This window comes from Cydia amplana, chromosome 18 (genome assembly GCF_948474715.1).
Source record: "Cydia amplana chromosome 18, ilCydAmpl1.1, whole genome shotgun sequence".
Lineage (NCBI taxonomy): Eukaryota > Metazoa > Arthropoda > Insecta > Lepidoptera > Tortricidae > Cydia > Cydia amplana.
The window spans coordinates 8,184,913-8,208,163 of NC_086086.1; the positions used below are offsets into that span (position 1 = coordinate 8,184,913).

General features: G+C 36.7%; 1 protein-coding gene, 1 long non-coding RNA gene and 1 other non-coding gene across 3 annotated transcripts in view; 1 reads left to right on the forward strand and 2 right to left on the reverse strand.

The window, feature by feature from the left end:
- Positions 1–3,358: 3,358 nt before the first annotated feature.
- Positions 3,359–4,263, reverse strand: LOC134656304 (uncharacterized). Its single transcript, XR_010097508.1, has 2 exons — positions 3,961–4,263; positions 3,359–3,796 (listed from the first exon to the last, which is right to left on the reverse strand). It is a non-coding gene; the product is annotated as an uncharacterized LOC134656304 (long non-coding RNA).
- Positions 4,264–8,838: 4,575 nt separating this feature from the next.
- Positions 8,839–8,942, reverse strand: LOC134656685 (U6 spliceosomal RNA). Its single transcript, XR_010097551.1, has one exon. It is a non-coding gene; the product is annotated as a U6 spliceosomal RNA (small nuclear RNA).
- A 3,461-nt stretch (positions 8,943–12,403) lies between these two features.
- LOC134656470 (bumetanide-sensitive sodium-(potassium)-chloride cotransporter-like) overlaps positions 12,404–23,251 on the forward strand; it is a 45,188-nt gene continuing 34,340 nt past the window's right edge. The window contains exon 1 of the mRNA XM_063512008.1: positions 12,404–13,161. Coding sequence (XP_063368078.1) covers positions 12,769–13,161 — 393 coding nt within the window. The 5' untranslated portion in view covers positions 12,404–12,768. The remainder of the gene's footprint in view (positions 13,162–23,251) is intronic.

The following is a 23,251-nucleotide window of genomic DNA, read 5'->3' on the forward strand; positions in this document are numbered from 1 at the left end:
TTTTTTTTATTCCCCACCATAGATTAGTATGGATTATGGTGGGCAACAAATAAATTCGACCAATCATAGTGTCTCATTGCCTATGTTTTGTCCCTCACAGAGGCACGCATGTAGGATCCTACTTTCTATGTGAAAGATACATAAGACTATCCCGTTCGGTCATTTCCCCCCACCCCTCATGCCAGATCCAGTTATATACTATAATAGATTCATGATTTTTGAAGTTTTCAGTGTCGCCACAAGTCGTCTAGGACTTGCCCGACTGCACATTATTAAATTTTAAAAATTGGGGCTAAACTGAAAATAAAGACTAGCTTATGATAAGTACAAACTACAAAACAAATGAGAAAAATCACCACATGTATGTATAGCTGGTCAACCTAATCTTATCAGTAAATAAAGGCGCGAAATTTAAATTTTCTATGGGACGATATCCCTTCGCGCCTACATTTTTCAAATTTGCCGCCTTTTTCTACTGTCAAGATCTGGTTGACCAAGTATACTTATAACGGACAATGGTACAATACTAGATATATAGCTGGTCAAGCAAATCTTGTCAGTAAAAAAAGGCGCGAAATTCAAATTTTCGATGGGACGACAAGCCTTCGTGCCTACATTTTTCAAATTTGCCTACCTTTTCTACTGACAAGATCTGCTTGACCATCTATACATTTGAATAATTTTGTTCCCGCTAAATCAGAAATGCGTTTACCTAAAAAAAAAATTTAGCCACATTCATAGAAGGTTTAATACTAATAGATTCATGGCCACATCAAAGAGAATATAATCATTACAGCCACATTATAAGAATGAAATGAATGATTAAATGAACGGATCTTGTAGTGTAAGTAAGGCAAAGGTTAGACTATTGGAATTAAACATAAACTTTACTATAAGTAGTAGTTTACTTGTAAACTACTACAACTACAGGTTTTAAACTACAGAATATTAATTAAAATATCTTCTATTTCTTAGTTGTCTATATGTTAATGTTTATTTGAGGTTTTAGAAATATGCACATGTGTATACGTTCCTTATTGTTCATTCATTTTCAAGCTATATCGATCCGTCAAACTTCCAAGAAAACAAAATGCGTTTCGAAAAAGGGCGGGAAACTTCGACCTGTGCGCGCGTATTTTTTTCTCCTTTATACAATTTTAAATATTTTTAGTAGTAATAGTGGTCACCGCAGTGTAAATAGTTTGTAAATATCATTGGTAGTTAGTTTATTATATTTTGTATATATTTATTCATTATCTAGGTAAGTGTTTAATACATTTTTCACCGCCATGGGCGGTGATGACGACGAGCCTCACGACCCAGGAGGTGGTCCTCCGGTTTCCCACACTGTTACAATCGATAATAATGAAAATTCTGATAATGAAATTGATATGAAAGAGTATCACAGCGTGGATACAGATAGTTCTGTATCTTCTGAGGTGAGAAAACGAAAGACCGCATCCAGGAGGATATGTCGTCACTGTAATAAAAAAAAGCGACATAACAAGGACAAAAATAGGGATAAAGAATCCATTACAGATGATTGCAATTGTCAAACTTGCTCAAACAACTCCGATACAAAGTCACAATTTCAAGCACCACTCTCAGCCTCAGCTTTTACTCCGGCTCTAGCTCCTGCTCCGGCTCCAGCTGCGGCCCCAGCTGCAGCCCCAGCTGCGGCCCCAGCTGCAGCCCCAGCTGGCTCAGTGAATACCACCTCTCAGCTCACAGACATGTCCAGGAAGCAATATATACAAACTGATTCTTCGCCGTATGTAGTACATGTCCAGAAACAACAAGAATCTCCCAATGATGGCACTTCTATTCATTCAATTGCTTTTGGCAACTTTTTGAAACGGCACAATTTTAGGAACATTGTTAATGGTAGTGTCAAACGTATAGGCCGCAATAGAGTCGCTCTATCATTCTCAAAGTATGAGGATGCCAACCATTTTCTAAAAGACACTCGACTGACTGACAACAAATATAAGGCGTTTATTCCAAGTTTTAACGTTATCAGAATGGGTGTTGTTAAAGGCATACCAACTGAAATGTCTTTAGAGGAGGTCAAAGAAAACATCAGTGTCCCAGTAGGTTGTGGTGAAGTTTTAAAAGTAAGGAGAATTAATTATAAAGTGATTGTGGATGGTTCTCCGGTCTGGAAGCCATCACAAACAGTTGTTATAACGTTTGATGGCCAAGTTCTTCCAAAACGCATATTTATGTTTTATAACGCTCTACCAGTAGACTTATACATCTATCCAACGATCCAATGTTACTCTTGTTCTCGCTTTGGTCACACGCAGGGACAATGTAGATCTAAACCGAGGTGTTACAAGTGTGGAGAGGGTCATACTGGCTCCACATGCACTATTGAAGAAGATTGTGCATCTTGTTGCTTATGTTCCGGTGTTCATTTTGCCACTAATAAGTCTCGCTGTCCAGAGTATGAGCGCCAGAAAAATATTAAGCTATCTATGGCACAAAGTGCTATATCTTATACAGAGGCCTCTAAACTGCACCCTCCTGTAACAAAACCATATGCAGATGTGGTCATGTCCACTCCAACATCTCTCCCGTCTCAGCATAATAGAAATAATAATAACTTAGGTACAACTACTCACTCATATAAAAAAACAGTCTTTCTGAAACCTCGCAGCTTGCCAAAATCCCAGAAAGGTTTTGACACTGCCTCACATTACAATTTATCTAAAGACTATAACATGCCATCCCCCTCTGGGAATGGTTGTGCCATTGTGCAACAATTTAACAATAAAACTACCAATGACCTCATATTAGAACTTATTCAACTGTTAAGTATTAATTTACACAAAAACCATTCAGAACCGTCCAACGCTGCACATATTACTAGTCCTCATGTTTCCTCCAATAATGGCCAACAATTCCAAAATTCTTCAATGGAATTGTCGCAGCATTAACAATAAAAAAAGCGATTTAATCCATTTAATTAAGAAGTATGACCCTTTTGTTATTACCCTATCTGAAACATGGCTCAGGTCTGAGTCATGTTTCAAAATTCCTGGCTATGCATGCCTCCGCGAAGACAGGTCGGATGGGCATGGTGGTGTAGCCATCCTGGTAAAAAAATCATATCATTTCTCTCATGTTCCATTAGCACCTCATAATAATGAATTTTCCATAATCTCAGCTCTTGTAGATAGCATTTGTATAGTTTCAGTGTACATACCTCATCCCTCGCTTACCATACTTAGTGAAGTAAGAAACATTATATCATCTCTTCCTACTCCATGTTTAATATTAGGAGATTTTAATTGCCATCACCCAGCTTGGGGGTGTTTCAATTCAAGTACTTTAGGCGAGGAAATAATAGACATAGTTGATTATTATAATTTATGTATATTGAATTCTGGTGTTCCTACGCGTCGGTCTGCTCCCAATGAGAATCCTAGTGCATTAGATTTATCAATTTGTAGCTCTTCCATATCACACTCCTTACTGTGGGAGGTACTTCCACTTTCCTATGGCAGTGATCATTTTCCAATTCTCATTTCTTTTCCTATTAAAAACAGACCATTACATAAAAGATCTCCACTTTTAGCATATAAACTTCAAAATGCAGATTGGGATAAGTTTCGCAAACATATGGATGAGAGGTTGGGAGAATTACCCGATGTATCTCGTGAAAATTTGTTTAAAACTTCTGATGCTTTTGCTAAGTTTATAATTAATATAGCTGATGAAGTATTTCCTCGTAAGAAGTCCTCTAAATTCAATATTCCCAGCCCTCCATGGTGGGATTCTGAATGTTCAGAAGCTGTTAAAAAGAGAAAACAGTGTGAGTTAATGTATAATAATAATATGAGCGAAGAGAACTTTAATTCCTTATTAGTTACTTTAAAAGAAACAAAACAGTTTTTGAAGAAAAAGAAAGTTGACAGTTGGAGATCCTTTTGTGCATCTTTAAGTCCTAGCACTCACCCGTCAGAAGTTTGGAGGAAGGTTAGAATGTTTAGAGGAGCTTTTGTAGAAAATAACGCCATCAATCTTGATCCTCCAGTAGCCGAGAAATTTTTAGATAAATTAGCTCCTTCATTTGTCCCATTCCCTGTGTGTCCTGAACTGGCTTCCTCGCCCAATATTGATAATGATAACGTGCAGCCTTTTAACAGTCCATTTTCGTTTTTAGAGCTAAAGAATGTCTTATCATATGTTATTGATTCTGCACCAGGATGCGATGGTATTCCATATTCATTTTTGAAACATTCTAGTGACAACGTTATAGGTTACTGACAGCGTTTTACACAAAAATAAAACGCTAATTAAATAACTTACCATATTCGGAACCTAAAGTAATATATTGAGAGTGGCAACACTGTAGTTAGTCGTATTGTCCTTTTCTAGCATATACGTCCATCTCTCTCCCACACCCCCACCACTTCAGGCAGTTGCGTTTGACAATTTTTACAGTTAGAAACAAACGCAAATTACCTCATTGTCTCAAAATTATACATATTTACACCAGGCAGGATTAAAACTTTAGGTTCCGAATATGGTAAGTTATTTAATTAGCGTTTTATTTTTGTGTAAAACGCTGTCATTAAACAACTGTACCGATATTCGGAACCTAAAGTAATATATTGAGACGTGTTTGTTATCGCCTGGTGGTGGGAAGACGCCAAGCCAATGTGATTATACATGTACTTACATATTATGTATATGTAATATTATTATATTAGGAGTGTTTAATTAATTAATTAATTATGTAGTACACCCTTTATTTTAATACATGTGAGGAGAGAGGTATTTAGTAAAGCATACAATTTTATATACCATTATATTATGATACTAACTTTCCATTTTATATACGTATTTAATGTAGGTACTTATACATTTTCAACGAAAATAAGTGAGTCACCACAAGGGTGCTATAGTACTTAATTATATGTATGTGAGACTATGTAAAAGAAGATAAGTCAGTCTACTCTTCAGGGAGCATACAACATCTGTGATATGGAGTGATGTAATTAAAATATGAAAAGATAAAAATCATAAAGTACTCGAGTAGTTTTTATTTATAACTCCCAATTATTGACAAATTTGATAATAATTATCTAGTAAGGTAAGCAGTTGCAGGATATAACAAGGACAAGACCTTTCTTATTTCCAGAATCCCTCAGGATTAAGTAGACGAATATTTTAAATATTCGTTATATCACTATCACTACCCACAAAGTTGATGTCTGACTGTGAGCCAGTGTGAGCTATTTATTTGGTTATAGCTATAAAATGCATTTAATCGTTTGTACGCTTTACTAACGCGAACGCGAGCTAATGGACCTAAACAAACCTTACTTAAAATTGTGAAGGTTACTTTGAGAGCTTAAGCCATATCATAATACTCATGTGGGCACTAGTTACGACGCTTTTTGGTGCTCTTGGCGTTCAAATGGTAAATGTAGAATTGCCACAGAGCTTTATCAATGATATTTGTATAGGTGCAGCTCATTCTGCTTATGTTCATGTTTAGCTATCATCAAGTGACCTTAATTGTACTCATTATTGTCTATATATGCAGTATGAGTAGTTTACCTTATCTGGTGCCTACTAGTAGACATAAACTTGATTGTTTCTGAACGCTAAAGTGGCTTAATTTATGTAAACCATTCATAGACATAGCTTAATTCTGAATATTCAGTCTTCTCTTTCCAGATTAAGAATAAGGTACTTAATTCGAAACCTTAGCTCATCGCATATGTGTTTTTAACCAAAATGAAAATTTGTGTTTATTTTGTGATTTTACATTATTTGCAATAACTGTGCGGAACCATGGGGTCCCCGACCTTTTGCCGGGCACCCGTGGGCCCAAAGCCAACAGCGCAGATGCCGTTTAAGAGGAACCTCTATTTTATCCAATGCTAGGGTCAACACTTTGTCGAATATATTTGATATTTATGTATATTTATCCTCCTTATGACCTAAGAGTAGGTAGTTGTAACTTTTTGATATCAAATATACGCAGAATAGTCAATTATTTTGTATTCTGAAGTGCATATAATATTACTGGATTTGGGCCAGTGTGCTTTTGTATACTATATCTCTGGCCTACTATATAGGCTAGTCTATTAACATCCCGCCTCCTGGAAGGCAGTATACAGACTTCTTAGATATATTCACGGTAGTGCTAAGAGTGTGGACCTGGTTTTCCGACACTTGACTGCATGAGATTATTTTTTCAGGTCTCGAGCAAGAAGGGTGCCTAGATAGGTTGAGGTCCTCAACTTGTGGATTTGGTAGGAGCAAGACACAGACGGGGTGTAAATTAGTTAATCCACCATGTTTCAAGAGATTCATGTGCATTCATGCCTTCAGGTTACACTGTAGAGACAGACTAACACTTTGGCAGAGTTTTGCTAACATATAATAAATGATTGCATTTGTTTGGGTGTACAATTACATGTTCCACACCAAAAACATAATTATTTATATATTTCAATCTATTTTTGAAAGGTTTGCGTTTCAAAATAGCTTCGCCTTTTCGCAAGGCGTGCTCCTGTTCCCCTATTTTATTGTGCAAAGCGAACAGTATCACAATGCTATAATTTTGTATAAATTGAGAACTAGAGGGTCATGCCCTAGACGTGACCGCCCAGAAACTGTGCTAGAACCGTTCGTGCAAACCATTCAGTCACTATTTTTAAAAACCTTTTGTAGTGGGTACATTCCACGGTCTTAAATTTATTAAACGTGTAGTATCAAACTATGACAAGTCATGATAAGTGAAATAAGTGACAACAGTATCTGGTCCGTGCATAGAAGCACTTGCCCTTGAGGTTAGGGCATGGGTAGTTTATTATAAACTTAATCCGTGCATAGGAGCACTTACGATACAGGTGGTTTAAAACTTCCAGGGTCACAATACAGACACAAGGGTGTAAAATACATAATTCATAAACGCCCGTTAGGCCAGTTTTGTATATTTTATTTCAAACATGCTTGTGCAGCACCGCCAGCACATGATAATTTTCCTAATATACCATGGCAGTCAGGGATATAATAATTATGTAAAAAGGTAGGTAACCTTGGTCATGTCGTGTACATAGGTAGGTACTCGTAAACATGTTAACTGAAAGACAAGTGCTCTCCAGCCAAATATAATTTATGCAACTGTGAGCTGCTCTTACATTGGGATCATATGTATTTATTTCTAGTCTGTCATATTGTAGCAGGCCTAGACTTCAAAGGTTTGTAGATGTTTATAGGGCCGTTAAACGGACCCTTTGTACACCTTGAGCAGGCTGTTTGTTTCACACCATGGGTAATATATATTGTAAACATAGCTTATTTCAGAATGGAATCGTAAGCTCTGTCGTGTCGTGAGCTTACCGAGCCTGATTTAATTAGAGTCCACAGATTGTATGGACCTTGGAGGATTGACCACTCCTTATTCTAATTATCAATATTCTGCCTGGGCTTATAGTCGAAATTAGGTGACTAAATCTCTTAGTATTATCTATGCCACCCAAGTTATGAGGCTTAGCGTCTCCAGACCACAATTTTATATTAGGGTGCAAAGATTTTTTCCATCTTTAAAATAAAAATGAGTCGAGATAGGCCTGGAATCTTAGGTTTTTATTTTACCTATTATAATTTTAGAAATGTTATGTAAATGGAAAGCAGTTTTCACTTTTACCACAGTTAATTAGCCCAATTTCGGGTTTAGCCAATAGGGTGTTCGGGACCCTTGAAATAGATTGGTAAACAAAAATGAAAACTCTAATAACGAAGCCTTGCCTATTTCGACTGATTTTTACCCAAAACATTATTTTAAACCATTTTTACATTCTCTAAAAAGAGATATTTACAACTTAATCTTTGTAATATTTTTGTGATTGTGGTCTACTCGCACGCCTGTGTTATGACCATATCATTTATATTTCTGTGAATATGTCTGACGTGCCTTGCGCAGGCTTACATAGGTTATAATATCATCATCAATAACTTGACGTCAGTTTGTGAACGAATCAAAGATTCTTTTGGCACACCTTACGCAGGTGTAAACATGGCAGCCTTGCGCAGGTTTAGATAGGTACATAATATATTGGTTTCATCACAAATAACTTGACGTTAGTTTGTGAACGAATCAAAGATTCTTTTGGCACACCTTACGCAGGTGTAAACATGGCAGCCTTGCGCAGGTTTAGATAGGTACATAATATATTGGTTTCATCACAAATAACTTGACGTTAGTTTGTGAACGAATAAAAGATTCTCTTAGGCGCACCTTAGCAGGTGGAACCATAACAAACGTAAGTTTAAGAATAAGTATCATTCAAATCAAATACCCTGAGTTTATGGGTAATATTCCCTAAGTTGCGGGTTCCTTGCTCGACAAGGTGAAAGGCTTTACGCCGGCTTTAACAGGCACTTTTAGAAAGTGTCATTCACGGTGACGCGCAGATTTGCCAAAACTAAACTTTAACTCTACAGTTAACTAATATAATTTGACAATATGAACCAAACCATGCGTCTTCGTCAATGAATCAATCTAAAGATTCCCGTATCGTTAATGCCCTTCCATGTCACAGGCTTCCGATTTTATTTGAAACGTTTAATTTAAGTGTACTATTTATGTAGGTAGGTAAGTAGGCTTAAGAATTGACCCTCTTGTATGTAGTTACGTATAGAATTAATAATCAAGTTATTCAAATTCAAAATAACACAAGCACATATAGCACCTACATGCAAGAGTTCTTTTCCTTAACCTTTAAAGCTGTAAGTACCTGCTAAGTTATATATTTAAGTAGGTACCTACCTACATAAATCAAAGATCTAGTTGGAGAGATATAAGTTGATAGATACAGAGTGAAATACTTCACGAATTCGCATGTCATTCTTGCGCAGAGCCATGCTAATCTCTCTCTATGTCTAGTCAGATTTAAGTTTATGTACTGCCGAAGTACTCACTTTCCACAAAAATAAATGCAATGTTTGCGATGTAGGTTTGTTCGTTACCTTGTGTCCCTTAGAGCGAAAATATCGTCGACTCCTATTCGGGTACACGTTATTTATCAGCAAGTTTATTACCAAAAAATTAATTTTGAAATATTATATTAACCCGGAACGGGATAAAAAGATAAATTGCTGATAGATACTTGGACAGATAAAAAACCTACACGTCTATAAGCTTCTACCTTAATACGTAGGTTCTACGTAATATTAACTATCCGATCCATTCGTATTCGAAAACACAAATCACTTGAAAGGGTATACCTCCACACATCACCATTTAAGTATTATATAATTTCAACCGTTATTATACACACACAAAGATTTAAACTAACAAGACTCGGAAGAGACTTAATAAAATTAAATTATAATGGTGACACGTGCACGCTTTACCAGCTCGATGTGTTTTCTACCATGTGTTTTAGTATTTTCATTGGCATAGCCACGGTGCGCGCAGGCAGCCTTTGAAAACACTTGCACATCACTATTCCGGATCATTTTTATTTGCTAGATAGTTTAACGGACAACTAAATTTAAATATTTATTTCGAACGGCAAAAGCCGTTAGAAACTGTTTTTCAATATAGTCAGCTAAACTGGGGTACAAATTCAAAAACTCACCAGCAGTTTAGCTTCACGACCTTCCAGATGGAAAAACAGCAAGCCAATGAGGTAATTTGCGTTTGTTTCTAACTGTAAAAATTGTCAAACGCAACTGCCTGAAGTGGTGGGGGTGTGGGAGAGAGATGGACGTATATGCTAGAAAAGGACAATACGACTAACTACAGTGTTGCCACTCTCAATATATTACTTTAGGTTCCGAATATCGGTACAGTTGTTTAATTTCTTAATATTATCAACGGGATTTTTATGACAGGTGACATTCCACCAAATTGGAAAATACAGTTGGTGTTACCCTTTCTCAAACCGAATAAACCCCGTAATGATCCAAATTCGTATCGTCCAATTGCGTTATCTTCTGTTTTAATTAAGATTTTAGAACATTTAGTTAAAAATAGGTTAGAGTGGTTTATTGAGAGTAAAAAATTATTACCCGATATTCAATATGGTTTTCGCAAAAGCAGAAGCACTTTAGACTGTGTGGGTTTGTTAGTTTCTGATATCCTTTTAGCCTTCTCGAAACGGGAATATGTCGTAGCTTGTTTTATAGACATCAATTCGGCCTATGATAATGTAAATATATCAATTCTTGTAAATAAGTTGTTCCTCTTGGGAGTTCCTGAACGCTTGTGTAATATTATTGCTGCTATGTTTTATGAACGGACGATTAGGTTAGATTTAGATGATAAAGTATTTCACAGGACAGTTTGGAAAGGACTACCACAGGGTTCTGTTCTTAGCCCTTTACTGTTTAATGTATATACATACGACCTTAGTTCCAATTTGCCAGATTATATATCAATTTTACAATATGCCGATGACATAGTGTTCTACTCAAGAAATAAATCCGTACAAAAGGCCTGTGAACTCATAAATGCTAGTTTGAATGAACTAAATGTATATTTAAATAATAATGGGTTAGACCTTTCAGTCCCGAAAACCTCAGCAATTATATTTTCTCCCAGGAAAAAAACTGTTAATGAAAGTTTATCCTATGGTGGAACTACAATCTCCTTTCGTCAAGAAGTCAAGTATTTAGGAATGGTTTTGGACTACAATTTGTCAGCCAAGGGTCATTGTAATTATGTTAAAGGTAGATGTGAACGCTCATTAAACATATTGAGATGCTTGGCTGGTGTATGGTGGGGCAGCCATCCTTTCTATTTGAAGCTTATTTATAATGCAGTAATAAGAAGCGTTGTTGATTACGGTTCTTTTCTTTTAACTCCGGGTACAGAAGATGCCATTAAAGTATTCAATGTCATACAGAATAAGTCACTAAGGACAATCCTTGGTGCTATGCGAACCAGTCCGGCTAATGCCATGCAAGTGGAGTGTGTTGACCCACCTGCGCATTTGAGACGTCAATTTTTATCCGACAGATTCATTTTTAGGACTATGCAATTTTCGGTTCATCCTCTTATCACAAAATTATCGACTCTTTATGATCATATGCAGTCATCTCCATATTGGCATAATAGAACTCCTCCTTGTATAATTAATAGTTACCTTAAATTTTTGGCTCTATCTTCTCCTACTGTCAGACATATTAACCTTCCTATATACGAGAAAGACTTTGACTCTTTGATTATTTCTCCACAAGTTTTTCTAGACTCCAATATTTCTAAGGATATAATAACTGCTCAACCTGTATTTAACAACTTAGTGGGCGAATATTGGTCTGGTTGGCATTACATATACACAGATGCATCAAAACTTGCTACAAATAGTTGTGTTGGGGTTGGTGTATTTCATCACCAGTATAATGTTGTACAAAAAATTAAACTCCCTCCAGAATCTTCGGTATTTACCGGAGAACTATTTGGTATTTATAAAGCTGTTGAATATGTTTGCATGTTCAATTTAAATAAATGTGTAATTTTTTCCGATTCTAAAAGTTGCCTTCAAATTCTATTAAAATCTCCTTTCAAAATGACTAACAGTTACCCTTTGTTATATGATATCCGAGACGTCTTGTTAAAATGCGAAAAGAAAGGGCTTACTGTAAACTTTGTATGGGTGCCAAGTCATTGTGGAATTCCCGGAAATGAGAAGGCTGATCGTCTGGCGGTAGATGCTGTTGCTTCTGGTGATATATTTCCATATAAAAACTATTGTCATGACCTTCTGTTGCTCCCCAAAAGATATCTCAGGTTAGCCTGGGAGTTCTTTTGGTTTTGGAGCAGCCTGGAATCCGGAAGTTATTACCTTAAGATTCAAAGTGACATCCCTGTAAAGCCGTGGTTTTACAATAAAAACCTTAAAAGACGTGAAATATCATGTTTAACACGCATGAGATTGGGCCATACATCTGCTCCTTCTGACCTTGCTCGATTTAAATTTATTAACGATCCCAATTGTGACTGTGGTGCCGAGGAGGCGGATATTAATCATATATTCTTTTCATGTCCTTTTTATGATCGTACTGCTTTGATGGATTCTTTACTATCCAAAAATGTTCCATTTCCAATAGACATCCCTTCCTTGCTCATCAATCCAGACTTTTATAACATCCTAGCTTCATTCATCGTTTACAATGATATAAAGGTATAATATTTTATAAAACTAAGTATATTTATCATTTTGTATTTCATCTATATACCTACCTGTCCTGACCACTACACTTTCCAAATTCCGAATTACCTTTAATCCTTGTTCCGCGTTTAATTTCCTTCCCTTTAATTTACTTGACGTTGGCTACGGGCAACACCGCCCTCAAGTCCATTAAAAAAAAAAAAAAAAAAAAAAAAAAAATGCGTTTCGTTTCGTTTTCATTTCATTCATTTAAAATCAGCCAACGTAAAAGGACGTCCGCGGCGTGTTTGCACGTCCTTTTCACGTGCTATGAAATTTTAGTGTCAATTATAGTTTTTATGACAGAAAGTCTATATATTTTGATACCAATGTTATTCTTCTAGTGATATTAAATAATTACATGCTTTAAATATATGTGTAAAATGGCTTCAATGCTGACATAATGCAAGTGTTTACAAAAAGCAAATTTTGATTACCTTTACGAAATTTAAGTGTATCAAATAATTTATAAGGCAGTAATGCCATCAAATTAGTAGTGCCATCGAAAATGTGCCCGAAAACACTTTAATCTTACGTAAATACATTGGTATATTCAAAATAAAAACGCCGGTCGTAAGAAATAAAAATGAGTTCCCCTGAAAAGGACATTGAGTTAAGCCCAGTGAAAAGTGACCCCAATCCTAGTGGCCCAGCGCTCCCGGAGAAGCTGAATGTTCCCATAGATGACGAGGAAGATGTGATCATCGGACGGTTTAGAAAAATAAGTTCTGCTAAGTCTATGGCAGCTACAAACGGCCAGATACAGTACCCTTCTGATATAACAGTGAAGTTAGATGGTGATACGGAGTCAGGATTGCAGTTTAAGAAGGAGCCTGGTGAGAAGGACAAGCTGCTGGAGCCGAACAATGGTGTGGTGATGCAGAGGAAGACTCCGGTCACCAAGAGCAGTTTCAGAGATATTGAGAAGCCATCTCGGTTCAGGAATCAGCAGTCCGCTACCAGGTTTCAGGACTTTCAGGTGAGATTATGACAATAGCCACAGCTAGATCAGTCCACCAATTTAATTTGTATGGAATATCCCTACATTAAGACTTTGGTACTAAACACTAAATCATGCCTCATTTATGCCCCTCTTTTTTGTTTGCTGATAATTCAAGAATGGGTCATACACTGCTAAAGAACTTCATAATTCATGATTCTTTATTGCAACCATGGTACATACAGTATTAATCCGTACTGGGCGGGAAGAAGTTGATAACTCGCGAAAAAAAATTTAAAAAATTTGAACCATATGCAATTTAATTTTAAGTTCAAATTTCTTCAATAAAATATCTCAACTTATCAACTTCTTCCCGCCCAGTACGGTAATATTCATGTCAAATATAATAAATGTACAATGTCTCATTTGGACCCTGTAAGACCCATCTAAAATTCTGTGAATGATTGTGTACAAACAAATCTATTTGATGCCAACTGTATCTGTATCACTCACAAACAATATCGAAATTTGAAAATCGCCTATCTATAATGCTCTAGCCTTGAGCGTTAGAGATGATAGTGATTTTCGAATTTCTTATTTTACGGTTGAAACCCAAGAAAATTATACGAATGTCTATCGGTAGTGGCGGTACCTACCGTAGGTACTAGGTTTCATAAAGTCCATATGGTTCCTTTTGATAGGTACATAATCCCATAACAACCAGTGTATACATGAATTTAGAGCATTTAAAGAAAGCTTGTCTGAACACTCAGAAAAATCCTAATATTAAATTAGGATTTTTCTAACGATTTATAATCGTCAGTAATTAAACCTAACTTACTTTCGATCAACGCAAACCATAGCAGTGTAGGTATCTAACATACCTACTTATCGCTGGTATAAAAAATTTAACTACCTACGTTCGCCCATAACCCACCATAACGTGAAACTTTAAAAGGCCCTAATGTAAATTCAAATTTCTATAACTTAGACCGTTCTGATTCGTGATGTTAAAACAGATAAGCAATGTTGAAATAATAGAGCGCTACCTATTTATACAGTTGGTAACACGCTTTATGGTCACAATGCGACTAATGTTCTGCAAACAATGAATTTCCGTGGGTATGTCTTTATACTGTACCCGTGTATGTGGCTTTCAGTTACATCCGGATACATAAACAAAGCTTGTTCGTAATTATATTATGTTATTTCACAGTGGCCTACACTCTACAGCCGGGCTAGCAATGATTGGCGCGACAGTATCTCGCGGTGAGAAAACTACCCGTCCCTCTTTAATTTACATTATTTTACATAGTAAAAGACGGGTAGTCTATCTTGCCGCGAGATACTGTCGTGCCAATCATGTGCTAGGCCTACAGGGAGTGGTAGCTGATATGTATATACAGGGTGCCCAGTAATTAGTGGATAACCTTCTAACCACCGACAGAGCACCTTAGACTGGTCCAGAAAATGCACTTATAGGTCTAGTAAAAGTTTCGTGGTTTTCGAGATAATCGAACTTTTCTGTCTTTTTTAATGGCTAGCTCCATACTTCACTTTAATCACAATCTAGGACATATCTTTGTCTGTAAAGATGTAATTAGCGTGTGTGATACCATTTTAGAATCAGTATTAGATAAACTATTTTTAAGCAAGTTGGCCATTCTGTTCTCCATACATTTTTTTTTCACCACAAACGATCAAACTTATTGAAATTAAGAAAAAATTGATTGGAATTTTTTGTGTGGCTACCATAAAGCGACAACCATAGGTGGTAACGAAAGGTCCGATCGCTGTGTATCGCTCCAACCTATGGTTATCGCTGCAACGACATTGAGCGACTTGCGACGGTGGCAGCGATAACCATAGGTTGGAGTTAAGGATCTGTAGCGCATGGTCCTTAACAAACACATCCCTCTCTACTCGCGACGCATCCTCGCGCATCTCTGGTGAAAACACAGCCTACTCGTAGAAACGCTGGTGGCCTAGCGGTAAGAGCGTGCGACTTGCAATCCGGAGGTCGCGGGTTCTAACCCCGGCTCGTATCGTACCAATGAGTTTTTGGGAACTTATGTACGAAATATCATTTGATATTTACCAGTCGCTTTTCGGTGAAAGAAAACATCGTGAGGAAACCGGACTAATCCCAATACGGGCCTAGTTTACCCTCTGGGTTGGAAGGTCAGATGGCAGTCGCTTTCGTAAAAACGAATCGTTTTTAATTTCGTAAATACTGGAATTAGTTGCCAAGCGGACTCTAGACTCCCATGAGCCGTGGCAAAATGCCGGGACAACGAGAGGAAGAAGAAGAGTCACTTAGAAACGAATCAAAATTTTCTAATTTAGACTCAAAAGACCCGAATTCTACCAACACTAGCAGTTGGCGGTGCCATATGTCGTTTTCCCATGTTACTGGAAAGTAATATGACGCGGTTTTCGTGAAACCTTTTACCGTAACTAGATCCGCCCACGCCATGACGCCAAACCCTCTATCTGAGAATTACAACTCTTTAATTAAATGAACGCAACTGCCATTAACATTATATTTTTACTTTGAGGCACAGTATCGAGAGTTTTATAGTTAACTAGCGACCCGCCCTGGCTTCGCACGGGTTAACAATCCTTCCTCTTGAATCACTCTATCTATAAAAAAAAACCGCATCAAAATCCGTTGCGTAGTTTTAAAGATCTAAGCATACAGACAGACAGACAGCGGGAAGCGACTTTGTTTTATACTATGTAGTGATAGTGATGTTCCATAATGGCCAAAATCACTCGTAAACGACTTATGTAGGAGCAAAGGAAGAATATTATTCCACGGGACAACGCCGTCGTCGAAACGTCGGAGGTAAATTTTAAAACTTAATTAAACCCTAAGTCCCGTTCTGCTTAAGGGCTTAATTCTTATGGGCTCGTCCATAATGAACGTTAAAAATTGAACCATAGTCATAGTAGAGCACTATAGTTACCCAAGTTCATGGCCTTTTACCCATCGTTTCCCTTCATCTCCGAACATCGAAGACGTTCGCCGTCGGCGCCCCGTCTTCCAATAAATCATAATAGTTTCAAATTGGATAAGTGCACCCGCGGCGTTCGCTTCCTATAGCCTCGCAGCTCCACTTAGCGGGATGGGTGCTTGAAATAACACACCTGGTTTCTTGGCGGACCGACCTAGTTTCAACAAGATAGTGTTAGAAATGTAAGTGGCCGTTTTTGGTAATGATTTAGACCGTGTTGGCTTTTGATGCTGTCGGATTTGTGTCAGAGATTTATGGCCAAATATTAAAACTGCAGGAGAGCATTCGTCTCTTTCTAGTCAGTATAATTAAGATCCGTGACATCTTCTTCAGGTGCCTCTCCATTGCTTCAGGCTGGCGTTAAGCTTGATAAATTTTATGATATTTTCCTTATCGCAAATTTGAACAGTTGCTCAAAGGTCCTTGCCCCAGTGACCTTAGTGGTTATTAGCCTTGGGCCATCTTTCGTGCGGTCCACACCTGTTTCAAATAACCCCTGGCTTCCTGGCGGACCAGGTTCAACTCTCTCCAAATGAAAATGATTTAGAGATTGTAGGTGGTGGATAGGATTGGATTTGTTCCAGCATCCAGCAACAAAACTGACCGCGTGATTCTAATTTGTCGGCTTTGTAGCATTCTTGAACAGCAATGTCATCCATCAGGTCAGGTCGCAAAGTAGATAATAGTTCTTAAGAGCGTAGGATATCAATCCATACTATCATTCATCAAATTCGGTGTTTAATTTAATTTTAAAGTTTAAATGAAATGAAATAGTCGAATCCGTATCGAATACTTCGCTACTTTTGCATCCTTCGCTTAGACAGAAAGATAAACACTATAAATAAACAGGCTGCATGTGTTTATGCCTTCCACCATAAGGACAATGCTAGTTTCTGTTTACATTGAAGCTATAAACAAATGTGTCAATGCATAAACATTTCTAAGCGGTTCCGATGAAGTCAGAAAAGTGATTTGGAAAGCGGAAATGGGTATTTCCACTGACCTTTCTAAACATGTACGATTGATTACATCTTTAACATAGGTACATATTAATAATAATTAAATGTATTCTTGGGCACATAACTTTCCAGTAAGATTGATTTTGTTTGTGTTAGGAAACTAAAAACCGCCTACGCTTGTTCGTAGAAGATTAATAACATGTTATTAATTGATAATGAGGAAAAATGTTACTTAGACAACGCAGAATATCAAATAGCTCGTACTCGTAGTAGTGACTTTAAGCAGTCATTTTCTAAATTTGATTTATTAGAGGAACCGATAGTGGAATTTGAGAAATATTGAGAATATAAATGAATAATATTTTTTTGTTGCAAAATAATACATCAAACAAGAAAAGCTACTGAACCAAAACTAGAAAGAACACATAGAATTCCAAAGGTGGCAAAGAAAAATTGCCACTCGACAACAGAACTTTCTTCTTGATATTGTTGGGTTAATAAGTTACATTACAATGTCTCTATAGTAATCTTGTTATGTGATACTGACTTGCATTACTTGCATAGTAAAATTTCAAGAAGGCAAACGAATCCAGACAATCTTGCATTTTACGCCTCTGCACGTTATCCTAATAGGACATTTCACTTGTTACCATTGTCCGTGTTAACAAGGTTCAAGTGTAGCTATATTTAGACTGGCTATACTTAGCAATCCTCGTAATTTCTACCGTTCCAAATCAAAGTAGCTTATGAGCGTTGATTTACTGATATTTTAGGACCTTTCAGTACTGAGTGTGGCTGGAATCTGACGATAAGGCGAATTAGCTCAAGATGTTATTTTTAAAGATGAAGAAACAGATATGGGTCTTCTTAAATATGAAACTAGGGGCCTGGCGGGATTATGTTTCGATTCTGACGAAACGTCCAGTTTACGCCAACGCTCGGTAAGGTATCAATTTACTAAGTGGGTTTTATAAAACTAAGGTCAATTAGCTTTAGTGTTTAGGGACGCCAAAGTCGCCAAAGGACGCCAGGCGTAATCAAGGTTTGATAATTTACGTAGGTAGGTGTACCTACCTAAGGGAAAAATAATTGCTTAGATAGCTGTCGTATAATAAAACAAAATGTATATAATACAACGGCTTATTAGTTTTTCTATGTGTAAAACACATTCATTTATTTTAAGATTTTTGCTTTTTGCTGAAATAGGTCAAGACTGAGACAAACCGTTCTGCACAATACAATAGTTGTGCAAATCATTAAAAATCAGTCTCAGTGATGACTTGATGAGTGTCAACAGTAGTTAGATCACAATCAAAGTAATCTCATGTTTACGTGATGTTCTTATGCTGATATTAATGATAAATACTATATTACGGACCTATAGAACACGTAGCGTAGTTCTGCCTTCTGAGAACACGTGGAGGTTATTGGTCAGGCTTACTGATGAGATGAATTATAGAATGTTCGGAGGAGAAGGAAGTGAGAGATCTAACTAGAAAGGCACGTAAGTTTTTAGAATATTACCTACCACACTATATTTTTTATGTTTGTCTAAACTCCGTCTGATCAGTCTGATGAAAGCAGATGGCTATAGGACATAGGTAATGGAATTCTTCTATGAGTTGTTTTGTATGGCGTTTTTCGGTTCTCAGTGGGTTTGTGTTTGTGTAGAAATTGTGGGGTTGTCATCTAGATTAAATTAAATTACGCCTAAATATTATGCGATTGCGTTTGTGTTCGCGGGATTGAGCTTTTTGATTTTCATCTTGTGTATTAATATCGATCGACACCAAAAAGAAGTAATATCAAGAAGTAATCATAATAATTAATTACGCGGCAGAGCAAACAACATAAATTATACTTATAGGTAAGTTATAATTTATGTTGTTTGCTTTGCCGTGTGTGTAGCGTATCAGTACGGTTTTACGTACAAGTATGTATAAGGGTTATAATTAGTGATGTACCGACTATTGATTTGGCCGACTAATCGGCGCTCGGATGGCCGATTAGTCGGCCGACTAGTCGGCTAGTCGGCCAGTTCATTAGTTTGATCTAAGTTCGGTTCAAATGAACTAAAAAACAATCGTTTTACCCTTTCGTCGCGCTATTTCTCATATCCTCCTCCTCCTCGTTTGAACACACGACATCACAAACTCTTTTACATCCCCTTTACGCGAAAAAAATACAAAGTAAATTCCTTCATTGATAAAGCCTGCAAGTGTAATAATAATCTTTTCTCACACATTGATATGTTTAACATTCCGTTAGTTAAGTTTAAGTATGAGGTTCTTAGTACATTGAATACTTAATGCTTAGAATATTTTAACTTTAACTCATTTTTTTCCCCACTAATCTCTTTTATTTTTAAATTCATTATTAATGCCGACAAATGTTTGTTCTGTGGATATTGTTATTCCGTTGTTTATTTTTTGTATACGTGTTAGTAGTTAGTGGCAACTTCATTGGTTCATGTATTGAATAATATTAATATCTGTAAATATTATTGTACCGTTTGTGCCCAAATAAACATTAAAACATTAAAACATTAAAACATAGTAACGCTAAACAATTAAATAAAAAAATCCTAAGGTTATATTTCATACGGCGACCGCACAATCGGACATAAAAAAGCGACCACAAGGTCAATAATTTCGAACAAAAGTTTTCGTAAGCACCCTAAATAAAAATTTGGGTAAAATAGGTAAAAAGCTTATGAAAACATGTGCTGTTTATTACTTTTTGCCCTGTTTTTCTGTCACTTATAAAGTGCCGACTAATCGGCCCTTTTTGCCGACTAGTCGCCGACTAATCGCCGACTACAAATGAGGCCGAATAGTCGGCTTTCCCGACTAGTCGGCGACTAGTCGGTACATCCCTAGTTATAATGAGTCGTTATCCTGCTTAGTTTGTTGTTTATTGCCTATTGTTTAGCCCTTGGATATCGGCGCTTATTAGTCTATAAAATCTATGTATGTAGTGTTGTTTGCTAAAGTGGGTACAGTAATTTAGAAAATTTAAATGTTAGTATCATATGGCCGTAGTTAAACATTTCTAGAACTTCGAAAACAGAACTTTGCCGTTTTACCTGACTTAGTTTGAGTAGAGTATACCTAATACGGCTATACGGCTATTACATATTTGATATATGACTATTGGTTTTCTTACAAGGGTGTTGAAACTAGAAACACGGACGATTATTAGTATGTATGTAAACACTTTATTGTACATAAGACAGGTTAAGATACAATTAAAAATAAAGTATACAATCATCAGTCCTTTAAATGTCACCTATGTGTTTGGAGCCCTTAAGTTACTGTGTGATTGCCGTTGTTAAAGTATACGTTAATGATAGCGAACTTTTCTAGAACTTTCAACAGCCAGTAAATAACTACTTATAAACTTAGTCGTTTTAACCTACTCTTTTTTGTAATTTGATTTGAATTTTGAGGATTGTTTTTAATCCGATCGATAGAGGAAATTTGGACACATTAAGGAAAGCCATCGTTTAAAATCGCCTGTGTGGCTAAACTGTATCTTTGTATTCCAGATACTAAATTGATTTGATTGAGTTTGATTGGCCAATTAATCACATAACAACCCTGCTTATGTTATGCCTGTATGTGGTATAAGTATGGCATATCGGTTGGACAAATTGAGGCAATATGGGACTGACATTTTTGTATCTGGGATATACCTAACAAGCTGTAATACGAGTAAGTCCTTTAGTAACCATGGAGTAACAAAATGTCCTAAATACCTATTAGGTACATTCTATCACATGAGCATGGTCACGCATGGTGTTGGGTCATTATTTGATTTGGTGTAAATTGGCATGTCCACGGTAAAAATTTGAAAAATCTTTAATTTAGGTATTTGTTTGCCCATAATCAGATGTTTAGGATGCAAGGATTTTGAAAAACGTTTTGGTCCCTTTTTGTGAAACTTATCTCCGAAGATATGGACCTTGGAATTTTAAAGTGTCATGGTGATGACAATTTATGGGATTAGTATGGCGTTAATACATGATGGTAATGACAAATTATAATTTTTACCTTTAAAACAAAATAATATTTTTTACTCATTTTAAGTGAAATATTATAGTATATGATTAAAATATAAAATAATAATAATAGCTCTCCTTCGGCAGATCCTGTTAAAAGAGAACATAAACAATAAAAAAGCGTTCCATGTCCTTACCGTGGAGGAATAGTCATTACCGTGGTCGAAATATCCACGGTATTCCATGGTAATGACTACCGTGGTAATGATAAAAACTAACATTTTGTCTCATAACCCTGAACATAGTTAATGTTCCAGAACATTCTTCCAATTACGTCATAACAATTCGAAGAAGTCATCGTATCAAATAGGATTCGTATTTAAATTATTTCCTCTTACCGAGAAATAAGACCCACAGAACCTGACACATTTTTTGAACGATACCACGGTAATCGACTTATTATTTGAAAATAAAATATATGCGGACACAAATGTTGAAATGTGTTCCGACTGTCGATTACTAGGCGACGAAAGGCGCGCGGGGGCAGCGGCAGGATCTCAACACTGCTTTCTATTGGACAGCTATACGATGTGCAAGTAGCATCTACGGAATGACGGTGCCGCGAGGGCCGCTAATGTTCGATGTTGCCATTTAGTTCTGGACACAATTTAATTTGTGCAATCAATAATGAATGTACTAACTAATATAGTTTTAGGCACTTAGTAAATACTAGCCATAAATTGACATTTAAATTGACTTTTAGCTCATGTTTTGATGAAATCTGATCAGGCGACACGCGTTGGTAGTGACATTTTGACCCTTTGGAGCCTTAAAAAACATAGATCTTCTAAAGTTAGCGTGAAATGGAAAACGGCATGTGTAAATATTTGTACAGTACATATGGCGCTACTTTTCCGCACTAGTGCGTAAAATAGCACTTTTCGTGCGTATGTCGAAACTTTAAAGTGCCATATGTACTGTAAATCGTTGTTCGATACACGTGCGAATAGGTAATTCGCAACTCGTGTCGATTTAAAACACTCCCTTCGGTCGTGTTTTAATTTATCGCCACTCGTTTCGAATTTCCTCTTTTTCGCACTTGTTTCGAAAATAACTATTTTATTTACTACTTATAAATTATAAGACACGGTAAAGATCCATCTTCGTTTAGTACCGAAAAACGCCGGCGACATGCGATTTACACCAAATCAAATAATGACCCTGTTTCGTTCTTGTGTAATTCCGTGAATACCGTAAAGTCGTGCTTCAGTGTTTAACATAGGACAACGTGATAATTGATTTCAGTGTTACGATGCGCATGGTTTTAGGTAATTAAGTGTTTTGTATAAAATGCCAAGGTAAAAATACGACCTTCTGTTCTCGCACAGTCTGAAACCACCGACAAGAAAAGAAGATTCTATACTATTGAATAGGTACCACCCTAAACCCCGTGGTTTATATTATATGCGCCTTTTAACTGTCAATACCTATTTATTTTATATTTTTGAACCTTGAATTATTATTCTTAATTATTCAACCTTGATGTCGTAATTTTAGTCTATGAAGAACTTAATTACATATTTGGTACGCATGTTTTGAAGAGCCACACGTGTTTAGAATGCGTAGTTCCATTTATACAACGCATGTTTTTGAATTAGTTACGATGGTAAATTATATCTTACAAATAGAATTACCGTAAGCTATGTCAATAATGTCAACATACGTTTTGTACGATTACTGATCGAGGTGTTTTTTTGTCTACTTATATCAAAAATTATAATTTAGCTACCGATGCTCAATTTGAGGTACGTTGAAAGAAATTAAGTAGGTACCTACTAGGTAACTTGACTAGGTAGGTACAAAATGGTGCTTATGATTTTATAATAGCATTGTACAATGTACATATTTTCCATTCAAACCTTGTATTATTGTAGGTCCTCGGCGGCGGCTCAGCCGCCAAATATACCTCACAAGTCTCTATTGTTACGGCCTGGCCACGACGTTGCGCGACTGGCTTAGGCTAAGGCGACAACCATAGGTGGGAACAAAAGGTCCGATCGCTGTGTCTCGCTCCAACCTATGGTTGTCGCTTTAGCCCGAAGCCAGTCGTGCAATGTCGTAGCCAAGGCGTTGATATTTCTCGCGCTAACTTA